This window comes from Ipomoea nil, unplaced genomic scaffold (assembly GCF_001879475.1).
Source record: "Ipomoea nil cultivar Tokyo-kokei standard unplaced genomic scaffold, Asagao_1.1 scaffold1043, whole genome shotgun sequence".
NCBI classification, from domain to species: domain Eukaryota; kingdom Viridiplantae; phylum Streptophyta; class Magnoliopsida; order Solanales; family Convolvulaceae; genus Ipomoea; species Ipomoea nil.
In genome coordinates, this window is record NW_017617471.1 from 1,138,545 (window position 1) to 1,158,636 (window position 20,092).

The 20,092-nt window shown below is 31.6% G+C and overlaps 2 protein-coding genes across 3 annotated transcripts; one reads left to right on the forward strand and one right to left on the reverse strand.

The window, feature by feature from the left end:
• Positions 1-7,907: 7,907 nt before the first annotated feature.
• LOC109181772 (NAC domain-containing protein 90-like) lies at positions 7,908-9,648 on the forward strand. The gene is made up of 3 exons (XM_019331682.1): positions 7,908-8,236; positions 8,712-8,989; positions 9,088-9,648. The coding sequence occupies exons 1-3, from the start codon at positions 8,071-8,073 to the stop codon at positions 9,415-9,417; spliced, it is 774 nt and encodes a 257-aa protein (XP_019187227.1). The 5' UTR covers positions 7,908-8,070; the 3' UTR covers positions 9,418-9,648.
• Positions 9,649-16,773: 7,125 nt separating this feature from the next.
• On the reverse strand, positions 16,774-19,483 carry LOC109181774 (vacuolar protein sorting-associated protein 55 homolog). Of its 2 annotated transcripts, none has more exons than XM_019331684.1 (5): positions 19,348-19,483; positions 17,916-17,967; positions 17,664-17,703; positions 17,498-17,582; positions 16,774-17,202 (listed from the first exon to the last, which is right to left on the reverse strand). In XM_019331684.1, the coding sequence occupies exons 1-5, from the start codon at positions 19,443-19,445 to the stop codon at positions 17,019-17,021; spliced, it is 459 nt and encodes a 152-aa protein (XP_019187229.1). In that variant the 5' UTR covers positions 19,446-19,483; the 3' UTR covers positions 16,774-17,018. The 2 variants fall into 2 exon arrangements, with proteins under 2 accessions (XP_019187229.1, XP_019187230.1); XM_019331685.1 differs by lacking the exon at positions 19,348-19,483 and adding an exon at positions 18,051-18,549.
• Positions 19,484-20,092: the final 609 nt, after the last annotated feature.

Consider the following 20,092-nt stretch of genomic DNA (forward strand, 5'->3'; position numbering starts at 1 on the left):
GTCTATTTATCCGAAATTGAGACAGAAATTAAGGAAAAGGTGGGACGGTTCTTTGGATCTTCTTGGCAAGTTGGGATTATACTTCCACTCATATGCGTAGCTTCTATTGATTGTGTTGCTGCGTAGTCCTACCAAATTCAATATATTATTTGTTTTGTATACAATCGGAGTGTGTGTATATAATCGGAGTTAATACCCAAAATGGCCATTGACTATAGTAATTTTTCTGAGTTTTTTGCACTTTTAGTCCCACGACTATAGTGGCACTGGCAGAATTGATCCACGACTTTTGAACCTTGCAATTTTAGTCCACGACTATTGATTTTTTTGCAAAAATGGTCATTCCGGCCACTTTTCCGTCAAAATTTCACCGGAAAAAAAAATTCTCCATTTTTAACCGGGTTAAAATTGACATTTTACTTATCTCAAAAAATTAAAAGAAAAAAATTGATATTTGACTACATACATTAACCCGGCTAAAAATAGAGAATTTTTTTTTTCCGGTGAAATTTTGACGGAAAAATGGCCGGAAGGACCATTTTTGCAAAAAAATCAATAGTCGTGGACTAAAGTTGCAAGGTTCAAAAGTCGTGGATCAATTCTGTCAGTACCACTATAGTCGTGGGACTAAAAGTGCAAAAAACTCTAATTTTTCTCAATTTCGTCCTAAACGGTTTTGGTGACCTAATGTAGTCCTAAACTTTTGTCTTTATGCTCAATTTAGTCATCCGTTTGTTATTTCGTCAAATTGGTGTTAAATAAAGGAACAATTCAGTAATCTCAATATTAATCTCTCTTTACTCTCAGTCATGTGAAGTGCAAAATCAATCGTTATGTTACGAATTACTCTCATAATTACTCCTAGACCTGCTAATCAAATTTTATGTTCACATATTTGGGAGTAATTCGTAAAAGAATGATAAATTTCGCACTTCGCAGGTCTAAGAGTAAAGAGATACCAATATTAAAATTACTGAATTATCCCTATATTTAACACAAAATGGACGGAATAACAAAGAGAGGACTAAATTAAGCAAAAACACAAAAATCTAGGACTACATTAGGTCACAAAAGTCGTTTATGACGAAATTGAGAAAAACCATTATAGTCAAGGACCATTTTGAGTATTAACTCTTTATTTATTTATAGGTTCCGAATCAGGTAAGGACGTGAGGACTAATCAATATCATCCATTTTGAGTGATCTAAAGGCTATGACAAAACAGAAATGGACTGCACAACAAAGTGGGCAGCTGGATGCACATAGTCACACTATGAATGCACAACAAACGGGACAGAACGCACAACAAATTGAGGAAGAATGCACAAAAAATTGAGAACGAATGCACAACAAACTGTGTATGAAAAATTAAATCCATTGCATAGAATTAAATCACAGCCATTGACTTAATTAAATGAAAGGATCATATAAATCTTCACGTCCTTACTTAAAATGATAAGTCTTCACGTCCTTACTTAAAATGATAGATCCATTCTTAATCTATATATGCGCAAAATTAAAAATAAAATAAAATAATTCAGTTCAATCACAATCGCAGCAATAAAAGACTTTGGTTACAATTTTTTTTTATTTAATATTCTCTACTTTCAAATTCCTAAAATTGTACAAAAACATGCACAACATTGAAATCTTGTCCATACATGATATATGAAATGAATGGCACCCATCCGATCCCCTAGCCTCCAAGTTACCAATTGTAGTGTCCACTTGAAACACCTTAATGTGGGGCTAGCTAGCTAGCTTTCTTAAACCAGACAGCCGAGGAAGAAAGTCAAGAAACGGTGAACCTCTCAACTACCCAGCAATTATAGAGTATACTATCTATATGCATGAAAATCTTTAAGGTGTATTATGCAGAAATGGGATATTGCCTACACATTTTCCATGTCATTTAAAAGAAATTTTAAGGTATTATTAGTTTGATATTTACGTAATGTTATATCTAGTACAAATACGTTTGTGTCGTAAGTTGTAACAAATATTGTTAGCAATAGTATCAAGTAAGTATCAGTAGTATCTAATACACTACTTGCTATACTTGAGTTACTTAATTAGTGTCGGTAGTATACTAGTACTTAATACAACTTGCTAAACTTGAATTATTACACTGAGTACATGTATCGCATCAATGTCATCATTCGATAGTATATATAGTAGTTGTTTCTATATATAATGTTGTTTTGTAAAGTCTTCTTGTCAACTAATATAGTTAATGTTTGATAATGATTGGTAATATTTAATTCCAATTATATTCTAGAAAAATTAGAAATGTACCTAAGCTTTTGTATGTATAGTTTTTTCTTCAATTCATAGCTTAAACTCTTAAACGATACCATGCACCTAACCTCAAAAGAGAAGAAATTAAAGACCATAGAGCACTAATGATGATTTACTCTAATAATAAGATTTTTGATCAAGTGCTACCCGTCTCTTTCTCTATGAAAATCATGTCTAAGAGACTCTTTGAATTATCAAATCGCACCAACCCCGTAGAGTTTATGAAAAAATATTTTATTTTTCCATGTCAAATACTTTATTGGTTCAACTTTAATTACTATCCACATTATATAAAATTACTTTATTGTTTCAACTAGTAATTCACCCGCGCGATGCACGGGAAAAAATTATGTTATTATAAATATAAATAAAAAAATAGAAAAAATAAAAATATTTTAAATTTTTTAATATAATAATATTTTTGAGCTTCCATTGGTCAAGTATTTATTATTTTTATAGAATACAAAATTATAATTAAAATTTTGTATGGTTAATATAATATCTAATTATGTACATATTCAAATAAACTTATAGAGAGAATTTACATAATTACATTGATTTATTCTTAATTGTATTTCATCTATATTATAATTTTCACAATACGAATAATAACTAAGATAATTACATTTAGAAAGCAAATTTCAAATTTTGTATGAGTAAATTTATACTCTAATTGAACACATTTTTTAATATGATTATATAATATATTCTTTATGCACATGGCATTCCATAAACTAAAATGTCATTTTATAAGTCCAAGACCACTTTTTGTGGAGATAATTCAAATGTATTTTTTTTCTTTTAAAAGTCCTAGACATCCCAAAAAACATTAAAGACCCATACGATATATACATTTATATATATTTAAATTTTTATTTATGGCTTAAATGATTTTTTTTTTTTATTCTGAAGTCCAATAATTGACCCACGGCCCGCAACATTTGCTTTCTTCATCCCTTCTCGCCTCTGTCATTTCTTTGAAGCATTTGAGATGGAGAAAAATTATATGTAGATGCTTGCATTAATTGCACGGTTTCAAATATTGAATAGGCTTTCATCGAAAATTTAATTAATATTGTAATTCCAAGAACCACCATAAATAACAAAAGCATATCAAATAGACTTTCATTGTAAAGCCAGAGATTTAACTAATATTGTATCGTTTCATATTTTCTATTAATCGGGAATCGGAATTCTTAATCCTAATATCACAACATTTAATAACTCCATTAATTCAATAAATGTAATCCTTTGTTATGGACGAAAAAAAAAAACAGCTATTTTATTTTTCAAATGTTGTGCTTCTTTTTTTTTTTCTTTTTTTTTTTTTTAGTAAAAGATGTTGTGGCTATTTTATATTTATAGCTAGTAATAATAATAATGTTGGTAATTAATTATAACATTAATTATTTCCCAACCATATAGCTTTATTATATGTAAGATGTTAAAATAACAATACTTTTATGAATTTTTCCTTACATTTGATTTAAGGAAATAAAAGTCCGATCCACACCCACAATTCAAATGTGTGCTTCGAATGAAGCTCGCTTTGCGACCTAACCAACACAAAATTACAAAAAGATAAATTTAAAATCTTATAATTACCAATAAATTACTCAACTACATATACCTTGAAATTTCACATACCTTAATAATTATATTCCATACCTAGTGTCTAGTGCTGACTACATTAATTTGCCTCAATGGTTACGATTAGACCTAGCATGGAATCTTTACAATTTCTTTATGTTTACATTTGAATTTCCCAATAGAAATGACTAAATTTCTAAATCATCCCTTTATTCTTTTGTTCTCCTTTTACTTTTAATTCAACCAAAACTTCCCCAATATAATTCTCTCCATTTACATGGTGTATGTGTTTCCTGCATAATAAAGTAGTTAACACTGCACGGTCCGTTCAAAATAATAATAAATAAATAAATAAATAAATATATATATATATATATATATATATATATATATATATATATATATATATATATATATATATAAGGAGTAGAGTGACTTATATATAAAAATTATTGATCATTTTAGTCGCATAAAATATTTTAAACTATACATGTACATTATGATAAAACTAGAGCTTGTAGGCTACTATTTACGAGAGTAAACATCCTTCCATGAAGTTGTTAAAGAGAAATTTGGCCGGCATGGGCAGCTCAATTAGTCACAGGGATGAAGTTTGTAAACAATGATTTGAGATCGAGTCTCACCAACGACAGTGTGAGAGCAACCTCTCAAAGTGATGAGGGTTCCTTGTGCTCAGTAAGCAAAGATCTAGCCTATGTGTTAAATCATGTGAGTAATCATGAATAACCGGCCAATGCTTTGTCGGGCCGAGGTGTGGGGCTCTTGAAGTTGTGGATTCAACTTTTTGATAATAAGTAAAAAGAGAAATTCGCTTTCAAAAAAAAAAAAAGAAGTAAAAGAGAAATTTGGGTGCTTCTGCTAGTTACAACTTACAATCAATCAATCATAGACTTCTATATGAGGAAATAAAAAAGTATCTAAAATTATACAAATTACTATATTATATATAAAGAGAATTTTGTTGGTGATAGACAACTTCGCACTGGAAGATAATTTATAATTTTTGGTCAAAATTTCATACGTTACTCTAACAAGTCTTTAATTATAATCTTGAATTGCGCTTTTGATGGGGCGAAATAATGTGAAAGTCTATATCATAGATATAAAAAAAAATGATGTCTAAGAGTATTATTATATATATAATTATTTTGTCGGAGTAAAAACCTAACTACTCTAGAATAACTTCTGAATTGCGGTAGCTAGCTGCCTCTTGATGGCCGAACATTGATTGACCGAATGACTAGCTCAATAAAACACCAAGAATGGTACATACCCAGAAAACAAGTCTTTCATATGGAACCAAATCCATAAATGAATACAAACAATCAAATTAAATACCAATTCAAGATGGAATTAGACATGAATGACGGAGAAGTTAAGGTAGGCAAGAGAGGAGAGACACATAGGATAGTTAGAGTACAGTGGACTTGTAGTTTTTTTTGGAGTCTCCAGAAAATCTATGATCGGATTAAATTGTGTGTTTGTTTGTTGTTGAAGACGATGACTTGAAGCGTTGAAGACTTAGAAGACTTGAATAAATAACAGTGATAACACCATGTGCTGTCCCATGAGAAACGTCATGATGCCTATGTGTGAACAACTTCAATTATTCACATTACTTGTGATCACCTTTGCTTGAATCAACTCATCCTTTTTATTCTTATTTTATATTGATGATTATGTATACACCTATATATGTGTATATTGTACATCAACATCGATATTCTTTTCACCGGTGGGTCCTGATACAATTATGTATGCTTTGGGATTGTCTGGTCTAGGTATAACGAACCACGTATGCTGCGCTTTGGGGTTGTATAGGGTATTATCATTTGATAAAATGATACATAGACTCTCATTGATGTATACAAATTTCAATCACGTGTCGTGATTTTATTGATAGAAGAGATGGAGATAGAGAAAGCATTGAAAATTGTGGAGCAATCATTTTTTTTTTTTTTTTTTGGAAAAATCAGGAGACGCTACGTAAGTTTGGGGTAAAAATTGAAAGTATGTATAGTATTATACTTGTCAATTCTTAATTTCATTGTATCTGATCTGGTACAACCCAAAACCTACATAGTTGATGTTTTTGAGATTGCATCAAGTATTGTCAATTCATATTATCATGTTACCTTATATAACATCAGAAATATATATCATTGGTGTTTTTGAGGTTGTATCAGGTACCCTCCAATAAAAAAATTAGAAATATATATGGTTGTATATATAGTTGATGCATAAGGCATCGATACTATTTGACACCTTAGAATTTATTTTTATTTCTTATGTTTACTATATATTTTAAATTCCAATAACAATATATTTCTTTATAGAGTAATATTTAAATTTCACTTTTATATTCAATATAACATGTGAAATATTTTTTACATTAAAAATATATAACTTTTATTTCTTAACTATAATGGAATAAATACAATAAAAATATATAAAATTTATTTGTTAAATATAAAATAATAAATATAATAAAAATATACCTATATATCAATGAAAAATTCAAATCTGGGGGCTATTACACATGAATAAGGTTTATTGAATGAACATTTTTTATAGTGATTGCGAGTTTTTTTTGTCATCCAAAAAAAATTAATAAAATCAATCTTTTGTAAATTGCAACAATGAAGTTTGAACATTTTAGAGTTATTAATTTAACACGTTTGTACCGTTCTAGTCATTATATTTCTTGTCCAGATACAAAAAAGAACAAATATGCATGACTTGAATTGACTTGTATAGTTGTATGTTCACATACTTTTTTTTTTTTTTTTGAAGAAATATGTTTGTTATACAGTAGTGGTAATGATTAATTAATTATTTGTAGTGAGTGTGATTAATGTTTGTATTCTAAGATAACTCAATACACAGTAATATACAACACATTACATAAGATATATATTGAAACTCAATAGAAAACTAGGACTATATAGTCCTAACAAGTGCTTGTCGGTGGAAAATTCATACCTTTGTGAGTTCGAACATTTCAAAATGATGAGTAAATTCACTCAAAGCTTAACATATTTGTACCCTTCTATTTTTTTAATTTTTTTTGTCCAAATACAAAAAGAACAAATATCCATGACTTAAATTGACTTGTATGTTTGTTATTTTGCATAAGTTAGAATGCTTACTTTTTTTTACTCAAGTCATATTTTGTTCTTTATTTTGTATTGATAAAAGTCTTTTGTTTTGTAAATATTATATATATGTCCTTTATTTTATATTTGTAAATATATAAAAGTGAGTGTAAATTGAACTATTGAACATGACCCCTATTTCTTTGGAACCCCTACTCGTGCAAGAGGAGATCGAGCACGGATATATTGAAATAGTTATGATAGTTGGTTTAGTTAATGGTTTTACATTTTGAAGAAAAAAAAAATTGTCGTTGCTTATATTTAGAATTCATCAAATTAACTTGTTTGGAGTGACTTGAAGGGTCGAGTTCAATATCATGTCATCAAAACGTAGTGTTAACTGCTAGTGCAAATATAAGGAAATAAAATTACAAATTCACTACTCACTATAACTTTTGACGTAATGATAAACTCTTAATTAATTAATCTGATAACAGTAATTTCACATAATACCCACTCACAAACCATTAATACCATCTACTACTCAAAACTAATTAATACAACCCGCTATCCGCTATCTATTTCCTAATATATACTGCAAATCTATAAACTAAGACCTAGCTAAGTGAGGAGACTAGTCTCCCAAAATAGTATGATCGTCGTCATAGTCCACTTCATTAGACCAGCCAATTAATCTTTTGTATGTTCTTTAATTTATTATTCCTTCAAGGATCCTTAGCTACCATTGCGTGGAAATTTCAAAGCAACTTGGATGACCAAGCTTTGGTCCTTTTACTCGGTTTAATTAACTTTCACCCTCCTTTCCTAACCCGGCCCTTTCCGTACAACCAGACAAACTTCATTTTTTCTCTATATATAAGTGGACAAGACCAGTCATCGTCTTTAGGGATATCCCATTTTGAACCTCTGAAAACCCTTGCTTCAATCCAACTCAATTCTTCTTCTTCTTAGCTTCTTCTAACTTAACACAGTAAAGAAAAGAAAAACCAAGAAATTTGTTGAAGAAGCTTGCTGGAATCTGGTGATTATACAGCCTAAGATCGATATGGAGGAGGATGATTTTCCACCGCCAGGGTTTCGGTTCTTCCCGACAGAAGAAGAACTGGTGTCGTTTTATCTGAAAAACAAGCTTGAAGGAAGGTTTGAGGAACACATTGATGTCGTTATCCCCGTCCTCAATATTTACGATCACGATCCATGGAGTCTCCCACGTTAGTCATCTTTAATTTCCATCTCTTCTTACGTTTATAGTGCTTACATATATGTATGTAGAAATAATATAATCATCTTTCCACGACAACCTTGGTGTGATAACTTTGTAACCATAAGATTACAGGTGACTCCCAACTAGGAGTCGTTGATTGGTTTTTTTAATTTGAACATATCAGTTATAAACAATCTAAGCTAGTTCACCTCTTTTACTGACTAGAGTTAGAAACAGGATTTATGCAATACACACTCTCATGTAGTGGTTGCTAGTTTTCTCGTTACTCAAAAAATATATATAATCATCTTTTCTTGGCATGTAAATCCATGCATTTTATGGGTTTTTTTTTTTTTTTTTTTTTTTTTTTTTTTTTGGTGATAAAACAGATTAGTGATTCATGAGGTTCATGTTGCATTAATATTTGAAAAGTTTAATTCTGGGATTTTTTATTTTTATTTTTGGGGTTTTTTGGAGTGCAGAATTTGCAGGAAAGTATAATCGCAGCGACCCGGAGCAATGGTTTTTCTTCATCCCAATGCAGGAGAGGGAAGCGCGGGGAGGGCGGCCGACGCGGCTGACGGCCGGAGGGTACTGGAAAGCCACCGGGTCGCCGGGGCTGGTGTACTCCGGGAATAATCGCGTCATCGGCGGGAAAAGGACGATGGTATTCTACACGGGGCGAGCGCCTAATGGAAGAAAGACTGAGTGGAAGATGAAAGAATATCGTTTCAGTGAAAGAGAAGCCTCTAATAATTCAGTAAGTAGTAAACTTTCTATGAATTTCATGGCACTTTCTTTCTTTTTTTTAGACAGTTTCCTTAAACTAATCGAATGTTCTTTGTTGCTGCGCTGCAGCCGCAGGAATTCATCTTGTGTCGTGTTTACAAGAAACCCAAGTGCGCCAGGGCGTTTGACAGACGGCCGGCATGTATGGCACCGGCGCCACCCGCCGCGGAAGGCGGAGAGCCCGCTCTTCTGCAACCGCCGCCGCCGCCAATGGCTGCAGCCGCCAATGACGCCTCCGCGTCGACATCACTACAGAAGGCTGACAAGAAAAGTAGCTCGCAAGAAACCTCATCGCCGTCGCCACCCCATGGCGGAGATAGTGTAGAAGACGACCCCGTCTGGGATTTTTCCGACCAGATTCTGTTCGAATGGGATCCATTCAAAATCCTCTACAACTAGTACGTATAATATTATGAAGATCAGACACGAATATTTGGCAAAATCTTTAAATTTTGTGTCTTCCATTACAATCTGACGTCACTACATGAGTTTTCGAACTGTTTAAGAATGTTTGTGCCCTAGATATCTATGTTATATTATTATTACACTGTAATTTAGATCTTTAACTTAATAAACTCGATCATATGATCGTATTTATATTACAATAATTTTCGGAATTTCAATATGTTACTGCTATATATTTTATTGGGTGTTCGTTAAGGTTTCTAATCAGATTTTGAGTTCATTTAGTCCCCAACTTTGGACGAATTTCAGTAGTGCACTCTTTGAAATTCTTGATTATAGTATCAACAAACAAAGGGCTTATGGAAATTTTAATTTGCCGGGAAAGAGAGGTGGCTGAGAGACTGAGAAGGTAAAACATGATTCTCGTACCAAAAGTTTACGAGTTACTCCATTTGTCTCATTTTATGTGTTTGGTTCGGGGCTTAAGTGGAGTTATTTTTAATTTAATTTTTCATAATATTAAGTTTAGTATTAGTATACAAATTTTATATATTTAGAAAGTACACTAAAAGTACTATTAAACACTAGGAGTGAGCATAATTACCTAAAAACTGACAAAACCGATAACCGATGACCGAACCGACAGATAATTTCGGTTATCGGTCAGTTATCGGTTATAAGGCAACAAAAAAAAAATTCGATTATTTATCGGTTATGAAGGTGTAATAACCGCGGTCACCGAATAACAGATACTATTATTCATATATATATATATATATATATATATATATATATATATATATATATATATATATATATATATATTACTTGTGGATGCTCCCGAATAACCGATCGGTTAAAAGTGTATGTTCGGTCGATTTGGGTCGGTTATGGAGATTTAAAAAGTGTCCTCGGTTATTGGTCGGTTATTAAACGTAACCGATCGATGCTCACCGCTATTAAACACACACAAAGATAAATGTAATAATAATAATAATAATAATAATAATAATAATAATAATAATAATAATAATAATAATAATAGTAGTAGTAGTAGTAGTAGTAGTAATAATAATAATAATAATAATAATAATTATTATTATTATTATTATTATTATTATTATTATTATTATTATTATGGTGAAAGTTGCAGATAAATTAAAGGAGAAGAGAAAAAAGGTTTTAATTGGGAAGGGTAAATAATGTCATTTCTTTAAAATAATAAGGATAAAGATGGAAAAAAAAAAGTTAGGAAGCTAGGAACTTATTTTGAAACGCTACCTAAAGTAGCGTTCCATAATAAGCTCTTATTTTAATCTAGGAACTTATTTTGGGAACATTACCAACCAGAGCTTATAGCTTATTAGTAGCTTAAAATAAGCTATAAGTTCCTAAATAAGCTCTGCCAAACAGAGCCTTTGTCTTTCTTATTTTAAAGAAATGACATCATTTACCCTTCCCAATTAAAATATTTTTTTTATCCATTATTATCCGCAACTTTCACCACAATTATTATTATTATTATTATTATTATTATTATTATTATATTATTATTATTATTATTATTATTATTATTATTATTATTATTATTATTATTATTATTATTATTATTATTATTATTATTATTATGAGATGAAGGAGATTCGCAACAATATTGCTACTTCATTATGGGATGCTAGATCATGATTATGCTAATAATTTTATTTCAAAATGTTTTTTTTTTTGAAGATCAGACAAAATGTTAAAGTTTAATATGTAAACAAACTATTTTAAATTTTATGAAGATGTCCTTATTTGTCTTTTTACATTTATCAGCTTATCAAAAAGCTAAGTTTACCAAATACTTTCCAGCATAACAACTAGCTTAACAACTCTTCAGTTTTCAACGCCTAGCTTATAGCTTTTCAGCTTTCAGTTCCTTTTAAGCTTTCAGCTGCCTTTTCAGCTATGTTTGCTAAACATAGTCATTGTACTATTGATATAATTGTTGATGGTATAAGCACTTGTGTAGCAAAAATCCCAATAATATTTTATATGGACTTTGTTTTGCATATTTAGCTTATAAACTAGCTTAAAAATTGAAAACTTAAAAGCTAGTAGCTACTAGCTTATTTTGAAATTCTATTCAAAGTAGCGTTTTAAAATAAATTATTATTTTAAACTCTCGATAATTTACCAGATCTTATTACTTATTTCTAGCTTAAAATAATCGGCTATAAACTCTAAAATGTCTTACAACAAATTAGTTTTGGTTGTGGACATATTAACCTAAAGAGTAATGCTTTCTATCAATCATTTTTAAATTTTCCTTCTTAATATTCATCTCCTGAAAGATAAATTTAGGAGGAAAAATAAAATTATTATTCTAACCTAAATTCAATTGCGAGAATATCCTTAGTATTTTTTTGACAGAACTCCAAACATATTAACCTAATTCTAATTGTGATTGGGTTTTTCTTTCACTCTCTATAGTGGATCTTGAGTTGATATTGCCTAATAATTGGGTTAAATAAATAAATAAATGTTCGGGTGACTGAGTGGATAAAGGTCACGAGTTTGATTCTTGTTAACATATTTTTGATCAACTTCGTCAATTGTATAATTTGCTTGCTATTAATTAATTAATTAATTAGCCAAGCATCTTGTGTTCAGATGGCATGTAGTGACCTCTTTCATGTGGGAGGTTATGAGATCGAGCCTCAATGAGGGCAACACATATTACAATGTAATAGAGTTTGTAGCATAAAAAATAATTAATTAATGAATAATTAAAATAGAATTTCCTTTCAAAAAAATAGAATTAATTCAGTGCTATATATATATTGCTATTAACAAATTTATTCTCTCTCTATTCATATTGGATTCGGATTTTGTTAATATTTAGGAATAATAAACAGTATCTTAGATAGATGATGACATTCTATTTTTGCCTTTTGAATTTCACAAAACAAATCTTTAATAATCATATGTTATTATATTTTATTAAGGTTATATTTTCAATTCATAGAAATGACTATTTTTTTCCTCGTTCGATCTTAGTGGCTAATCCCTCAACATTAAAAATCGAGATGAGCCCAAAAATGGCCGCCCAAAAATCATGATATTAATAGATTTACAATATTACCCCTATCAATTATTCTTATTAAATCTTAAATCATTATCTTGTCTTAAAAAAAAAAATCTCTACACCACTCTTTTTTTCTCATTTCTTTTACATTGATTCTGGACATACAATATTTTATTTTGGCAATTGAATTAGTTTTTTTTTTTTTTTTTTTTTGCTTTTTGAATTTTAAATAGTATTTTTCTAACTAGAAATGGTGAATATACTTCATATTTTTATATTTTGCTTTAGCTGAAAAAACAACCATTGATAAGTCAAATTTTGACAGGGAAATATGGTTAAGAAAGAGCCAAACATATTTATGAAAATAAGTTTAGATAGAATAGACTTGACAGAAATTTTAAAAATAAATTACAGTCTTTATTTTTGTATATTTATTGATTATTTATATTGCAGGTTTCATTGTACTTTTGTTATATATAAAATAAAATTACTCCGCATATGCATATTAGTCATTTAGGTTTTTTTATTTTATTTTATTTTAATAATCCAACACAGATAATGCATACTACTGTATCTTAATGCATATTTAGCTGACATATATGTATGTACTTTTTCTTGTTATAAACACTAGTTACAATCATTTGTGTTGGAAAAATAGCATAAAATGATATTGTAAGTGGTTATTTGTGATACAAATATAGGGGGGTTAACTCCCAATCTGGGTCGGCTCAAATTGGATTCGGGTTTTTCGTGGTAAGATGAAGAGATCGATATATTGTACGTTAGTTCAAAATGGATAATCGATGAATGAGAAATTGATTATCAAAGTAGACTCATTTGAGTTGAAAAATAAAGGTGAAAAAGCTTGATTGAGTAAAGAAAGAATGAGATTTGCATCACTATATATACATAAAAGCTTTAAAAAAAGTTGAATTGTATATAGACTAAAATTACAAGACATGATTTATTTAGTGAACACAAATTACTCAAAAATTACCGTTGAATTATATTTCGGATGAGATAACACGTTACTAGATTGATATTTGATAGCACTTTTGGTGACAATTTTTGTCCCATCGAATATCATATATATTATTCATTATGTCCTGTCCACCTATATCTATATACGTTTTTTTCATAACCACACATCAATACATCATCAACTACTTAATTAATTGTAATAACTTTACAACATGACAAGAAAGGCAGACTTAATTAGCGCAAAACAGCATACATAAAATGACACCAAAAGCTGTCTTTAACTAGCAAAATTTGAAATTACTTATCTTCCCGACATGAGATTGGGCGGTTCAGTGCGATGTTGAAAATCGGTCGAAATCGTTGTCTGTTACCGGCAGTTGACAACTTGACCAGTTGACCATAACATCGTAATCTATCTGAGGTGTCCATTAAAAAAAACTCTGACCCCGTAAAATAATTCACAAACTATACATAAGAGATGAATTGCAGTTTTAATAGTACAAACATGAAGTTGAAGAAAATAGGTGGAAATTGTTGTATGATTTTTGGACAGTTGTTGGTTGGTCAACTCTACGTACTGGTCAAACAATGAAATAAAATTTAAGCCTGTATGGGTAGCTCAACTGGTCATAGAGGTGAAAGTTGAAAACAATGAACAGGGATCGAGTCTTACCAGTAGCAGTGTGGGAGCAACCTATCAAAATGAAGGACTCTTTCTGCGCAGTAAGCAAAAGTCTAGCCTCTGTATAGTTCATGTTCAGTTGAATTACCATAATTTACACCATTCCAAATGCTCTGTCGGCTGCAATGTACATTTAAAGAAGATTGGTGGGATCGTTGTCTGTTACCGGGAGTTGACCACTTGACCATAACATCGTAATCTAACAACGTTGCTATCTTGTTTGACGAGTTCGTGGCGTTGATTGCATTAGTTGTATGTGCGGACATAGTCAGTGACTAGGATACCATTACCATGCATTGATGATCAGAATGAGGAAGAAGAAGAAGAATAATAAAGTTCAAACTCATACAACCTGCCTTGCTAGTTTCCATATTCTTACCGTATCCATCGATTTGTTATTCCGCGATAGTGATTTGGTGATGTGATATATGAAAGTAAACGGGTCACGCATTCTAGCTACACGCTGCGTGTTCAAATTGAAAGATGCGTTTCATATTAATCAAGACTGAAAGTAAGATGCGTTTCACATTATTTATTTTATTTATTATTATTTTTTAAAACCCTACTATATATGTTTATGGATGGGTTATTGGGGTGAATTGGCTTACCATTATACCATACCTAAGTTAATAAGGAATTTAAGTAAGTAAACAAGTAAAGCATAATGTGTACAAATTGAAAGATGCGTTTCACATTAATCAAGACTGAAAGATGTGTTTCATATTAATTAAAAAAAAAATTTCTCACCATACAATTACAATCCTTTGTTAGTCACGACTCCTGAATAAAATGCAAACTATTCACTTTTATGAATTATGGGCTTACACCACCATATATATATATATATATATATATATATATATATATATATATATATATATATATTTTTTTTACATCCCACCATGAGTTAATAATGAATTTACATATCTAATAAAAAGATAATATGTGAAAAATGCTAATAGTAGGAGTCTTTAGTGATTCAATGATGTGATGAAAGTAAACAGGTCAGGCATTCTATGGGTTCAAATTAAAAGATTCGCTTCACATTAATTTAGACTGAAAGGTGATTTTTTTTATTAATTAAAAAATTTAAGTTTATAATAGTGATGCGTATTCATTTATCCAAGGACGTGAAAAAGATGTGTTTATCTTGTAATAATTATTTATAATTTCATAACTCCATTGCAATTTGCAAAGTCATGGGGATAAGATGGAAGACTTTATAAATTGACTATATAATATAATTATATAAGCTTTGTTTTTAAACTTTGTTCACTAAATGACAATTTATTTAACCCACTTTCTTTTTTCCTTTGGAATATTTATGTCAACTAAACAAATAAATAAACAACCTTTATTCGTCTAAAATGTTGAACCCAACAATAAACATCCTTTATGATTAAGTGAATGTAGTATGATTCTTGTATCTAAAAGTCACAAGTTGATGTTAAGAGTTAAAATCCAATATAGTCATCGACTATAGTGGTTTTACTCAATTTAGTCCTAAATGAATTTTTGTGTTCAATTTAGTTCTCGATTTTGATCATTTTACACAATTTAGTCATTTGTTAAAAGTTCTGTTCGATGGCTGTTAGAAATATGGTCCTAATGGTAATTTCTCATCATTCACCTCATTTGAGATGATTCCTTATTCTTCCCCTTATTAAGATATGTCCACATAGAAATGTAAATCTATGTACCTAAATATTTATTTACTATGTATTTATTTATTTAGGGTTGAAGTTGATTTGGGTACGAAGATTTGCATTGCGTAGATCTTAATAAGGGGAAGAAGAAGGAATTATCCCAAATGAGATGAAGGCCGGATGAGAAATTACAATTAGGACCATATTTCTAACAATCAACTAATAGAATGTTTAACAGATAACTAAATTGTGTAAAATCATCAAAGTCGATGACTAAATTGAGCACAAAAATTCATTTAGGACTAAATTCAGTACAACCACTATACTCGATGACTATATTAGATATTAACTCTGATGTTAAGAAATTAGTCAAATTATACAACTTTATTGAATTAATAATAAAAGGGTGGGGATGAAGGCAACCCCAATCAAGTTGGTTAGATTGTTAACTTGGTAATCACAAGATTATATATTCGACTTCGGCCTATTGACTTTCTTGGTTTACCTCCATATGGTCTTTTGATGGTTAGGGTTATAAAACGAGATCTTTTATTATTTATATATTAAGCTCAATATTTTAATTTTTAAGTTATTCTTGCTTACAAAAAGTGAACTTTCTCGTCCCAAAGACCACTCCTACACCCCAGTCTAACAAGATAATCACAGTGACTTAGTGACTTCTTAAGTAAAAAAAACTAATGTCTAATGCCCACAAGAAACCCACAATATGCTGAATTGCTGATCCCCACAATATTAAAAACAAATGTTTTTTTAGATTGTACTTGGTCCCCACAATATTCAAAACAACTAGACGTGCAATTTAAATTCTACTTAGTACAAATCGACGCGGTATCGATTGACAATCCCTAATTTTAGTGGCTAAAATATCTTCTAATTATTGTCATTTTCATGGGAAGAGGACTAGGAAGAAACTTGGATTCTACGCCGAAACGTGCGTAACAAACAACAAACAATTCGGTAAGAAGAATAATATAATGATGTACAAGTGACCTGAGTGGAACATTCAGCACAGGTATGAGGTATCAGAATCTGAGTGTCGGACGAGGAACACAGACACAACATGCTTAATTGCTTAGAATTTTATACACAAACTGAAATTTCTCATTTTCTTCTCCGAAGATCCCAAATTCACAGTTCCGGTTAACCACTTAACCCTAATGTTTACACAGAAAATGCTTACACCGAGGGCAACGGTTTTTCACCATTCGTCGTCTAGGCTGGCGTGGTGAAAGCACAAGACGGTGCAGACGAATATGAAGAACGAGGTGAACTCGATGAACATGGCCCCTGTCCCGATCAGATCTGCGTGTCTCAGAATGATGGGGATGGCAATGCTCCCGACTGCAGATGCCCCGGTTAGGAATTTCGCAGCGTCAATCCAGCTGCACGAGGGAGAGCGAGTCAGATAAGGCAGAACAAGTTAATCGTGTAGAAATGGTGGAACTTAAACATAAACAACGAGAGAAAACGAGGCAAAATAAGTTAATCAGGACAATGTATGTTAAGCACGAGAACTAAAAGAAATGAAATGCAAACGCCAAATATATGATTGAATAGTGTTGAGCATATAACCATTAATGTGCAATCCAACTACTAGCTTAGGCTTTTAATTGAGATGAATAGAACAGTTCGGTAAGGCAAGTCGTAAAGGATAATGCAGATTTGAAAAGAACTTACCCGCCACCATCTCGACTGATTAAGAATTGAGTGGAACCACCGCCAAAGAACATACAAGGCATGGGGACCACGACATACATAAGAGCTGTCAAAGTAATTAATTCTTTCTGGTAAGTAACGAGAAAAAGTAATCGGTGTAATCCAAAGTACATTTTTTTGTCCAAACCTGATAACATCGGCCACCAATTGTTGTATAATGCACAAGCCTACAAGACACACGGACATTATAAAAACCGGGAGCAACATCATAAACACAAGGAAAAGACAACATATTCTTTGTCAACAAATATAATGTATAATCACTAAGATAACAAGCCATAAAACTAAAAAGTCAGTGGATATCGTGTGATCTAGAAGGTATAATTTTGACATCCACAGATTCCATGGATATACGAGAGGGAAAAATCGTTGAACCTACCAGGATCTGTAGCAGGATGCTCGTGGAAAACATGAAGGCAAGCCCCATAAGCCTGTTAACAAGGAATCACATTTGAATATTCATCTCAACCGTATTGGAAATTACCAAAGGAAAAACTCGAATATTCTCACTTACACTTTAACCAACAAGCAAAGTCGAGTTGGTGGATCAAGACCACAGGATATGAACGAACACCAGATGAAAACAAGTTAATATAGTACCCCAGAAAAAAACAAAAGCTGAAAAGCAACGATAGCTAAATTTGAAAAGAGATTAGCTGACTATATAAACTGATATTCAAACTAAACATTCAAATTAAAAAATGAATAATCGACTCAATGCTCTTTTGATGTTCTAAACAGACCGATCTAGTTAATGAGCCATATTACCTCACCTAAGGCAGCCTCCCATTAGTAATCTGGTAATCCATTAGAGTTAACTTCAGGGGTGACTTTGTCAGGGTTGCCGTAGAAGAGAATCTAGAGATTCTCCTCGACCACAATGCCATACTGGCGGCGTAAAGAGTATTTTGGCTTTTGTATTTATAAGCTCAATATGTTAGAATCAATGTTGTAAAAATCGGCCTAGGCGGCTAGGTGCCCCTAGGCCAAGGGGATTTTACCCTTAGGCGGATATTAGTCGGCCTAGTCACCCGAGTCGGCCAACTAATCAATGACAAGAATCACAAGATCATGCCCATCCATCACGATTCACGCAACTAATCAATGACAAGCAAAAACGTGCTTACTTCCTCCAAGATCGTTTATCACAAACCACACTTTGATAACCCCCGAAAATAGGCATTAGCAAGAACCTTGAGCACCACCAAATATTTTATAGCATTAAAGATACAAACTTTTAACCCTGAAGACTAAACCATGAAATTTTTCTATGTTAATTGTTAAGGTTTCATATGAACAATCCATTCACTCCCTAGTTATAGACTATCTCTAAGAGCTTGTGAAAACCTTGAGAGCACCACCAAACATTTTATAGCATCAAAGATGCAAACTTTTAGCCTTGAAGACCAAAATCATGAAAGTTTTCTATGCTAAGACTATGTATGAACAATTCTTAGTTATAGACTATCAGCTTAAACATGAAAAAAGTTTTGCACAATCCATCTGTTCTTACAATAACTCTACCCTAATAATCAGATTAAATAATCTCTACTAAAACTCCCAATTTGATTACCACAGTGCAACATCTTGAATAACGATGATTGAGCAGAAATTCTTAGATGTTTAATTGCTAAAGCCCTAAAACCAAACCCGAGTTCTTCATCTTTATTTTCAGTAAAAATTTGAGAAATCAAACATGGCAGTTGATAATAGAAGCTCGAATTCTACAAATTATAAAAATAACGCGAATATATAGAGTTCTGTATCTCTGTGTGTGTGTATGGGGTGGGGGGTGGGGGGGGGGGGCGTACCTCCTACGGTCATCGCCATTCTCTTTGGAAGGACGGAGGGGCAAAGTTGGAATGAAATTTGTGATCGCTGATTTCCGATCCGACGTCTGATGAAGCATCCAGAGCTCAACGACAACGAGGAGATGAATATTTGTCGGTTTCAATCTTGGAATTATTTTGTTTGCTTAAATCTCCTTGTATTTTGTTGTAATTTATATTCCTCCCCGGAATGGTCGGATACTCGGATCTGTGTTTTTACGGTTAGCGATTGCATCCTTCAATTAACTCTTATTTACGCTTTCCCTCCAAATTTTTCGTGAAAGCATTGTTTTTTTTTTTTCTCAAGAAATGGGTCAAATAATGAAATAGACCTTTAAACTTCAACTGAAAAGCTAATTAGCTTTTTAAATTTTTTGAAGATGCAATTACAACTATTAACAATTTATTTTAATGCAATGAATTTCAAAATTTTGTTAATGACTTATGATGACCTGTTACAAGGTCATTAAGATTCCAACAACTAGTGCTGTCAATACGGGCTGACGGGGCGAGCCGGGTCAAAGCCCGGCGGGCCTAAACGAGGCGGGCTAAAAAAGCCCGCTCCTAAACGGTCCTAGGTTTGGTAGGCCCGGACTGCCTCGCCAGTGGCCCACGGGCTAGGCGGGCCCCGCCCAAACCCCCTCTTTAAAAAAAAAATTGTGAATCAAACATCAAACTAATTAAAATAAATTGATACATAAGTCATAACTCACATAAAACATAATAA